This window comes from Alligator sinensis, unplaced genomic scaffold, assembly GCF_000455745.1.
Source record: "Alligator sinensis unplaced genomic scaffold, ASM45574v1 scaffold215_1, whole genome shotgun sequence".
Lineage (NCBI taxonomy): Eukaryota > Metazoa > Chordata > Crocodylia > Alligatoridae > Alligator > Alligator sinensis.
In genome coordinates, this window is record NW_005842259.1 from 1,181,607 (window position 1) to 1,192,512 (window position 10,906).

The following is a 10,906-nucleotide window of genomic DNA, read 5'->3' on the forward strand; positions in this document are numbered from 1 at the left end:
CAGGTGGGTTTCCTGGAGGAATTCCTGGAGGTATGCCTGGGATGGCAGGAAGGCCTGGTCTCAATGAGATTCTCAGTGACCCAGAGGTTCTTGCAGCTATGCAGGTGAGAGTTGCAAGCCACTGAATGTGAAAGTCTTTCTTTCATTTTATGCATGTTCATGAATACTGGGATGAGAGACGGGGGTGTAGAGATGTGATCTTTCTCACTCTAATCCTTTTAAAGGGCAACAAACCAAACAGCCAGATATTGAAACCCTCCCAATGAACATAAAGGTTTTTCTCTAGCTGGGTGAGGCTTGCTTTCTTTTAACATCCCATTTTATCATACTTTTAGTTTGGCTTATAACATTATAAGCTGCATAGGGAACTCTGTTTTCTGGGAGCTTTTTGTCAGCCACGTAGGCCATTAATACACATACCTTTTCATGCTACAACACGCTGGAGATCCAGTGCATCTGCATGCAAGCTGATGCACCCCGTGCTGCATCGCATGCATTTGTATAAATGGGGAAATGTGCATCAGTGCTGGGAAAACGGCAGCGGTGTGCTTTTGAACTAAAACGTCTTTGGTGTGTTTTAGTTCAAAAGTGCGCTGCTGGCATTTTCTCAGCACTGGTGCACATTTTGCTATTTACACAAATGCATGCGACACATCTAAAAAATGCCTATGGAGTGAAGTTACCTCAAAAGGCTCTTACAAGATCTGAGCTTACTGTACATGACTTTACCACTTTATTCTCTGAACATGAACACACAGATCTTATTGGTAGAATTATACATAAGCTCAGGTCAGCTCTTTTCCTTGTACTGTTGTGACATCTTAGTGTGGCTAGCTCTAGAATTTTTTGCTTTTCTTTTCAACATATGCTATGGTTTTTGCCTCTTACAAAACTTTAGTCAGCAAGATGCATCAGTGAATTGATCTGGAAAATCCTGTTATCTCTCTGAAAGTCTACTTTCTCATTTTAAGTCTATTTTTACCCTGTTAAACCAGTTAGTTAGAGTAGAGAAGCCTTTCACCAGTTTGCCCCAGGGCTTATTTGTCAGCCTTTTTTAAGTTATGGGTGGAGGAGAAACAATGCTGATGGGAAGCGTATAAAATATTTTTCATTTCTCTTTTTGTTTAATCATTTCAGAATTGTGCATGTTAATAATGAATCACTAGTACGTTGGCACACTGAACCACCATATTAACATGTATCACATGCCCATCTGCAGAGGGTTTTTTTACAAACTAACAACATATTATTCACATAATGGATATTATTTGAGGGTGCACACTGTTTTGGGAACAAAGAATGAAGAGAAAAGACTTTTTCCAGAATCTTAACTGTTATCGCAAGGGCTCAGCATGGCTAAATGCTGGCCCCAGGCAGGAGGGGCAGAGCCCATTATACAGGATCACTCAGTCTCTAGCTGCAACTTCAGAACTATGTATCTAATGCTCACCAGCTATAAGTGGGTTAAAAATAACTGAAGGATACACTCTGCCCCTCCTTTCTGTGCTAGAAGAACACAGCCCATAGCAGCCATTACGTGATTCAATTTCAGTGCAGAAAACGTAGCTTCCTTAAGGGTTCAAGATGCCCCACCCCAATTTTAGAGGACTGATTTTTGGGGGGGGGGAATGGTTCATATGGTATATGAGTAAATATGGCATAGAAAGACTCCTGTGACTGAATCCTAGCCTTCACTTAAATCATGTCATAGCTCATTCCATTTTGGAGCTGATTTATGGTTGTGTATAGAGGTGACTTGAAAAGTAGGCAAGATGGCTGCTTTTGTATCCATTTACTGGCTACCCCTGCTAAGTACAGTGATTCTCAACCAGGCTGCTGTAGATGAACCCAGAAATTTCAGATAGGAATCCATAGCCTCAAAATATTCCAACCTACTGTGGTCTTTCTGAGTTCTTTGAAACAAAAAGAATTGCTCTATTTTTCTGTAGTCAAAAATCAAGTGCAACCTAAGGTTGACATTTTCCAAAGGGTCTGTCAGAAGGTCTTGGAGCCTAAAAAGATTGAGAACCTCTGGCTTAGCATTTTACAAGCAGTCTGAACATTTTAAAACGCAAAGGAATCAGTAGTTTAGCATGTGTTTGGAAGAGATTTGCTTTTCCTGTGTTGAGTATGACTTGCATCCTTCCTCCCCTCCCTCATGTTTTGCTTTGTGTAATACCATAGTTTAACCTAAACTATTCATAGAAAGTGATATAATTCTTTTTGCTTAAATATCTCCATCCCATTCCCTCTGCAGTTTTATCACAATTCAGTTGTTCCCAATATACTAAGTAATATGCCAGTATCCAAAACACTACCTACCAATATCTTTTTGCACATTGTTGTCATACTAATTCGGTAACAACAGAAGATTACCTGATGAATTGCCGTACTACATTTTACAATATCTGGGTTTTCTTTAGAGATCTTGTCCATGACTTGAGCTTTCCTTGCACTGCTCAGCTTTAGGCATCAATCAAGTTACGTGTCCAGCATTGCATTGCCTTCAGCTTCAATCTCTAGTACTGTCAGAAGACTTAACTCTTTAGGCCTTGTAGTAACAGAGTAACATTTTAATAAATCTTATCTTTTTGTTTTGTAGGATCCAGAAGTTATGGTTGCATTCCAAGATGTTGCCCAGAACCCAGCTAATATGTCAAAGTACCAAAATAATCCCAAGGTCATGAATCTCATTGGCAAACTGTCAGCCAAATTTGGAAGTAAACCATAAAATCGCTTATACTAAAACCATGTCTAAATGAGAAAAAGGATTGATTACTTACCAGAAGTTGCAATAACACAAACCATTGTACCTCTCATCTTCTCTAGAGAGAAGTGGGGTGTTTTAAAGAGAATTACTCTCTTGCCTCCAAGCATCACATGTATTGCAATGATTGGTTTACAGTTGCTCAAATTTATATAAAAATAAAATATTTTCAATTACCTCTGCCCAAGAGTTGCAGCAAGTATTAAAGGCCATCTCCTTCAAATGAAGACTTACAAGAAATTGTAATCTTCCAGTAGATAGTTTAATTCAACCAAAAGGGTGTTTTAAATAAATAAAACTGTTAACCTGGCTACCCAGCGAGTAAAGAAAGAGGAACTTTAACTTTGGGGTCTGTATTATTCCTTTTGGGACAAAAAGTTGGTCTAATCATAGGTAGGTATGGTGGGACAAGTGTAAAGTGTTAACTGGATGAAGGAACTATCTACAGTTATTGTTGCACAGATCTTTTTATTTACTGTACGTGTGGATGGGTGATCAGCTGTATATAGCTGTTCTAAATCAAAACCAACCAGGGTGACAAGTATAACTTTGGGTTATACACTGGAACTTCTGGCAGTGCTGATAATGGCAGACCTTACCCACAACATCCATGCAGCAGAAGGAAAATCTGTTTTTGATTGGTCTGGTATGCCCAGATTGCGGCTGCTACCAAGGCTTGGTTACTTGCTCTACTCCTGTCAAGCACGCTTACGTAGTGCTTTATATTGTCCAAGCAAGTAAGGGCAAGCACCACCTGCTCCTTTCTATTCCTGATTGGCAGATCATCAGTGGGTGCACTTGCTTTCTTTAAGGTATTTCTTTGGATTACATCCACTTGAAAATTGGAAGGAAGGAAACTTGTTCCCACTACAGCCTGTGGCCCGTCCAATGTGCAAGTCATTAGGGGGACACAAATGTAGAACTGTTTTGTTTATCAGTTATGAGGAAAGTAAACCCAATAATAGAGCAACTCTGGATCTGAGTGCATTTGAGTCCTAATATGCCTACAGAATTAAATTGAATCCCTTGGCCAAAGTTTTCAGCTTTTTTCTTTTTTCAGTCCTCTTGTCAGTTAAAGTAGTTGTCCTTTTCCACTACCTAGTCTTCCATCTTTAATTTTGTCGTCTTTTTTTTTTTTTTTAATATAATGCTGTTCCAGTGGTCCCCATGTAGATTCATGGTTTTGGGGCTTGGGATAAGGAAAAGGTGGAGTAGTTGGCACAAAGAGGGCATATTTTTTTAACATTTTGTGAATTTACAGCATGGGTATTCTTGGAACAGTGCGTCTTTGCTGATGTGTTCAGTGGATTTGTGACTAACACAATAAAGACATTTGCTGCTTCTGCTTTGTCTTTTGTCTTTACTAAACATTACCTCCTACTTTTTGAATTGGGAAATTTAATGTAAGTGGCTCTGTGTTTAAGTCTTCTGCAAGTTCTGTCCTTTGCTGTTGTAATTTTGTCTGAAGCCATAATTTTTTTATTAAATTTTTAATCTGGACTTGCTTAGGAATTTAAAATATACCTGCAAAAATAACCCCCCAAACGCTTCTTTAAAATATGCAGAGTGGAAATAATGTGATTTTTTTTTTTTTCTTTTGCTTAAGAAATAAAATTCTGAATACTTTTGCCTTTAAAAATAAAATAAGGTTTTGAAAAATTGTTTCTTGGCTTTGTGTAACTTGTAGTAAACTAATATTGTTAAACTGAAACACTTGTATGCGGGACACAATTCTTAACCAAACAATATCCAGTTGAGTGTGTCAATGAGGATCTGCCTAACTAAGCATTTGTCTTCCCTACAAAGTTAAATCAAGTTGTGCAGTTCTTCATAACAGGTAGGATCTAGGGCAGAATTGTTCCCTGGCTTGGGCTAGCTGGTGAGAAACTGACACCAGCATTCTTGCGGAAATGTTAATAGGGCCCAAAGGCTAGCTCTGTACCACTTATCTGTTTTACATCCCTGAACTAAATGACTTTATATTGTAAATCAGCAGCTGGCAACTGTAGTGAGCAAACTGAGTTATACTAAGACTCTTAACTGGAGTCTAGGCCTTCCTAAAACTAAGCAATAAAATTGTACAAAGTGCCTTATAGGGCAGTGGAAAAAGTGAGTGCTATGATTGGTATTGTGGGTGAGCTAGGTACAACAGTTTTCCTAAAAGGAAATTAAACCAAAAACTGAGTAGGATTGGAGTACCTTATCTAAAAAGAGAAAGTGTGGAACCTGAGGATTGGACAATTTGGAATGAGAAAGTTACAGAAGTAATAAACAATCGAAGGAATGGATTGTGTTCATGCTGTTACTCTGGGGAGACAGGAGCAGCCATGGATTCTACTTGAATTATCTGGAAAGCCAGAATCAAATGTCCCACACACCCAGTGGATCCAAGGCCAATACCACCAAAGGTTGCTGCTGTAGTATTTAAAGGAGCCATTTGCCAGGTTGCATTACAGGGAGGAAACCTGTAATAGTGCTGAGGGGTTACTATTAAAGTTCACTTGATACCAAATCAGCAACCTCTTCAGGTTGCAAACTGGAATTACCCAGCTTGGGTGAGGGTCAGACAAGCACTGGGACCTGGCTACTGCCATATTTCCCTGCTCAGTACATGGAGCATGCCCACTGGTGCTGCTTCTCCCTGCAACAATAGGGAGTGCTAACTGCCAAACATCACAAAAGCCCCATGTCTGCAGGGATAGGATTGGATTTGCCACATGGCCCTAGGTACACAAGTTCCCAAATCTTATTAAAACTTAAAGCATTTATTCTATTGACCTGAAGAGAGAAATCCTCCAATTGAATTGCTTTAGAGCAGAGAATATAAGCTTGGAGAAAATGCATGTCAATGAGAGAAAAGCTGCAATACAGTTAAAGAGGTTTAGCATGTTGTTTGTTTCCTTGGACAGAAGAGCTGTTTGCTTTGCTGCTTCTCAAGATTGTCTGCCCAAGTGTAAGTTGGAATAGCCATACATCATGAATGCCATGTGACACTGGATGCAGGGAGGGGCCTGGTGAGCTCCCTCAGGTGGTGACAACACACTCAGTGGTGGAAGTGTGGTGGAGGCATGTGTGAAGCTGCTGCAGGCGACCGTGGCATTGTCAGGGGGAGTCAAGCACCAACAGTGGTCAGCGACCACCCGCAGATACTACCAGTGGCAGCAGCCAGCAGCAATCATGAACTGCCCATAGATGTAGCTGGTGGGGTGGGGGTGAGCGGTAACCCCCTGCAGGCGCTGCTGATAGTGTTGACAGTGCCTTTTTTGCGGGGGGCGCACCACCATGCTCAGGGGGTGCATGTGCACCAGCATGTACCCCCTGTGTCACAAATGCCATACAGGTGTGGTGGGAGAAACCTCCCTAAGGTTCGTTGTCTAGCTGTAATTTGATTGACAGACAACGCGGGTAAAGAAAGACAGCTGTTTATTTGCTCGAGCAAAGACCATAAAGCCAGCAAAAGGCAAAATGGCCCCCCCTAAGGGTGAGGTGATCTTTTATATTTATTACAACAAGGCAAGACTTTATGGTTAACAAAAAAAGCAATATTTGGGCGGTGCTTTTTAAATCTTTGTAACAGCATATTTCTATTAAGCTGAACTAGCACTTTTAAAAGCTAAAAGTTAAGTAACAGTAACATTATAATATGTTAGCAAAACCTTACACAGTAGTAGATACTTCTCAAGGACACAATCAGTGCACCCAGAACAATGGTTTCCCTGTCTTATCTTACTTCTTGCTGTAGCTGATTTTTTAGCACACAGACACAGATCCACTTTTTAACTCAGAAAATGCTTAATACAGTTAAAATGATTACTTGACACAAGCAAAGGCTTAGTTATCAATCTGCCTTGTGGTCAGCTGCATTGCTAGGCCACAGGTCATGCCTTGTATTCAGCTGTAAAGCTAATACTTTTTAATAATCTAAATTATTGTAAACCTAACAGTATGTTTATCAGAAAACTATTCTATTTCAGGGTAATAACAAACCTGCGCACTACACAGGAAACCACTTCCTTCTTCCTGAGCAGAAGGAAGAGAACAAGGAACTCTGGTGCTGGAGATGCACAGGGACTTTGCCAGGAATTTGAACCACTTCTACTTTGCCACCAGTTAAACCACTTGCAGAATAGAAGGTGCTGGAGAAGACCAGCAGAGGCAGGCTTCAGTTAAGGATGTTGGAAGTAGATGAAGTAACAGGTACATTGTCCAGGATTGCCAGCAGCAGAGGGGTCAGAGCATACTGAATGATTGCTTATAGGTCCCAACATAACTGAAGTCTTGGCCCTGGTACAAGTCTGGACTTTTGCTATGGCCTTCCCTCTCTGCTACTAAGTCCAGCAGCTGATGTTGTCTGGTGACAGTTAAGCAATTGAGGGATAGGACATGTGACCAGCAGCACCTGTGCATTCTCCTTCCCTGCATACATGGTACTCTGATGAAATACATGCACAGGAGATGTTACAAAGCTGCAGAAAAACTTATCTAATCTGGGTGACACAACCACATGCTCCTTGGTGGGCAACCTGATAAGTGCCCATGTGATATTGATACAAACCCATTTAGGAATTTAAGAGTGGAAGGAGGGCAGGGGAAATCCTGCACCATCCTGTCATGTGCCCAAAGTAGGCAATACAGGCTTCTAAATTTAAATAACTGAGTGTAAAAGCTGGTATTTCCTTGCCAACCTCCACTGCCACAACCCTGACAGTTGACTCCCTAATGGCAACTGACCAACCTGTAGTAGTCTGGGTATGTCCACTTCCAAATGGCAATAACTACACATTTCTGGGATTTTTATGGTCTGTCTCATTGTAGCCAGCTGCTATAGTTCCAGGAAAGGATAGCTTTTCTCATGCAAAAAAAATGGTCCTGTTGTTAATCCTAGATCTGCCTGACAGTGTAATCCTACACCCCAGCACTTGTGATCCTGTTCCAGAGCTGCCAGTCAGTACAGGGAGATTCTGCAGCTATGAAAGTTCACATGAGGCTGTCTTCTTCCTTCCTCCATGTCTGCCTGTAGCCTGTGTTATCTGTTTAGCAAATTACATGATTGTTTTCTGAGGATGACAAGTCACTGCTAAAAGGCAAGACACTGTATCTTATGTCTCTTATCTGCCTCCCAGACCTAAAGTTAGAATTTCATCAATGCCAATATTTGGTATGGGCCATCATTCTGAGTAGATCTGTGACTCTGCACAAGAAGGCATCACTGGCTGGAACCCCAGCATGAAATGGCATGATGCAAGCAGTTGTCAGGTTGATCCTACTCTTGCAAACCCACCTAGAAAGAACAGGCATTTCCCACAGAATGTGCCATAAAAGATTTCAAAGAATGGTTAAAAGCATTGCAGTGCTAAGAATCGAGAGAGGTGCTTCCGGGAAACCTATCACCTCGGTTCAGTGTAGAGCCATCATGAACTCGGTAACTACAACGTGGCTCAAGTTACTATGTGCAGTATAAAAAGATATGTATAAAAGATCACCCTAAGAAATCCTGGCTTCATATCTTTTCTGGATCATCACAGCTCCAACATCTCTCTCACTCTACCTATGTGCAGGACAGATGTGTGCGAGTTAAATGGGGTTAAGCAGAAAAACTAAAGGGTAGTAATTTAACTCTGTAGTGAGGACACAGTCTAAGGTGATTTGCAAGGCTTAATGCAGGTTTTATCACTGGTATCCAGATTCTGTTTCCCATTCAACAAGTGGCCTTTCTAATGCAGCTTTCTGCAGAAAATATTACTGGCATCAACGTATTCTAGCATGCATTTGGTATAACTTTGCTGCAGTTGTGAATAATACAACGTGCTATTGTTCCCTATCAACCATGGTACAAATACTGTAGTATTGTTTTTTGAATTGGAACATGTTGCTACCATTCATGTAGGAGAGTGTGTTTCATGGCTCTTTGGTTAGCACTACTTTTTCCTGTGGCTCCCTAATCACTGATATAAATTGTCATGATATTGGCAAGTTAATACATGCCTTTCTTTCATGTCCTTCCTTAAGTACATGCTGGCAGCATGGGGGAGTCAAACATACAACTTCAAGGGACTCCTGGAGGATCTGGAAACTTGGAGGCAGGATGAGTAGTGGCAGTGATTCAACACAGGGTTCACATCACCATTGAGAATCATGCATGAAATAACATTTGAACCATAAATGGCTAAACTGGGCCAGCTTCACACCCACTGGGCATCCCAGTTTTCTTCAGAGACTGCTTCCTGATGTTCCAGAATCGCCGTTCTCATGTAAAAAAAAGTTTTAGTTTAGTCAATTAACTCTGAGGGCTTATGGACTAAGACAGCTAGCTATATCTCCAGACAGCTTGAAGTCATGTATCTAACCAAAATGGGGATTCATTGCCATTCTCGTGGTAAAAAAATCTGTCTGGATTTACGTTTCTGCATAAACACACTTACTTTATTAGGGGCAACTCATGTAGATCTCAATTTAAAGCACTATTTATATGCAGAGCTGGAAAGAATAATATTCTAGGAGAAAATCAGAGCCATGACTTGAAGTATAGCTTTTCTTTGAAGGTAATTAAGTTTCAGGTACTTTCAGACTGAGGGGAAAAAAAATTAAAAAATATGCTAATTATGGAGTTTTGGGCCCTTCCTCTAAAATGTCAGGCACCAGTCACTCCTAGGAACAGCACTCTGGAGTATCTTGAATACTGATTCTGTCTGCTACTGCAATTCCTATGTTCCTTTGACTACACTTGGCTTTGCCTAGCTTGTGTGATCACATACTGAACTACATGTTTTTCACAATATGCCCTAAAGGTACTTGTTATCAGCATAGGTAATTTCTGCTGTGGCTTTCACACTTTGTCTAACTCATATGGAGGACTTTTATTTCCACAGATTAGAAAAAACCTGTTAAAAGCAATAACAGGTCTGTCTTTATGTGTGCCCACGCTGGCTTCCCTAATCAGTTGTTTTTCCGAGAGAAAACAAAGTACTATATACCAATTTATTTTGAAATCTGTTTGGGTGCTATTGTAACAAGCTGTCTTTGTAAGGTAGGAGAATTTTAAATTCAAAGAGCTTTCCTTCTTTTTCCTTATTCTTTGGGTTGAGACTCAGAGGCAGTAAGTTAAGCATGTCGTGTCCTTAAGCTTTCCTCATTCCTTGCCCCACATCTGAAATAAAAAAGTGGTAAAGGCAGCCCATAGGAAACTGGCATAAATTAAAATTAGAAAGAGTATTTGTATCCCTCCCAATAATGATCTGGGTGCCTCCGTGATTGTAATGTCCTTGGGCCAGTTATCTAGCAATGCAGAGTTGGAATGGAAGTGGCAGTGAGAACAGTGGTGAGAGGAGATAGGGAATTGATTTTGGATAGTATTGCACAAATAGGAAAAGATGAAAATTTGGTTTATATTTACTGGGCACATCGACATGTCACTGTGCTTTAGTACTTCCTTTTGGAAGTACTAAAGTATGGCACGGTATGGAAAATGCCATGCAGGTAGTGTACACTTAGATTTCCCAGCTATGTCGCCTTAGTGGAGTGCTATGTCTGTGGAGTGCACCGCTACAGTGATGGCTGCATGGCGACACAGAGCACTGCTACGTTGCTGTAGGGCGATGTGTAGACACACCCACTTTGTCTTACTGTTAATCTTTCTTATACTTACTGTTTTGGGGTTTTCTTGTTGTTTGATTGTTTGTTTATTTTGTGGACTTGTGTAGTACAGGGGTGGCCAGCCTCCAGTATGTGTGCCATAAGTGGCATGGGCAGCCTCAGTATTTAGCACAGGACAAATGAGGGAGGGGATAGGCAGCAGAACAAATCAGATAGGGCAGAGGAAGGAGACTGGAGTGGCGCTTGGGAAGAATTGCAGGGCTAATTTATGGCACACCCGCCCAAAAGGTTACCTCCCACTAGTTTAGTATTCACTTCAGAGCTTAAATAGTTTACGTCTCATGGGTTTTGCTGTAGAATGTAGGTATTTTAATGAAGAAGGGGAGGAAATTTGAGCCATGATTCTCCAAGGACCTCTGCTTGGGTAGACCCTGTGTGGGTATGGAGTCTAGTTGATTTAACTGGGGGCTTTTTGAAGGTACAAGAGTTTACCTGTGTGGAGATTTTTACAGGACCAGAACCTTGGTGTGTACATTTTATTTCCCT

At 40.9% G+C, this 10,906-nt stretch overlaps 1 protein-coding gene across 2 annotated transcripts in view; it reads left to right on the top strand.

Annotated features, from left to right (window-relative positions):
- ST13 (ST13, Hsp70 interacting protein) overlaps positions 1-4,284 on the top strand; it is a 21,714-nt gene extending 17,430 nt beyond the window's left edge. The window contains exons 11-12 of one of the 2 annotated variants that reach the window (XM_014521809.2): positions 4-104; positions 2,603-4,284. In XM_014521809.2, coding sequence (XP_014377295.2) covers positions 4-104; positions 2,603-2,731 — 230 coding nt within the window. In that variant the 3' untranslated portion in view covers positions 2,732-4,284. The remainder of the gene's footprint in view (positions 1-3; positions 105-2,602) is intronic. The other variant, XM_025208927.1, reaches the window with a different exon arrangement.
- Positions 4,285-10,906: the final 6,622 nt, after the last annotated feature.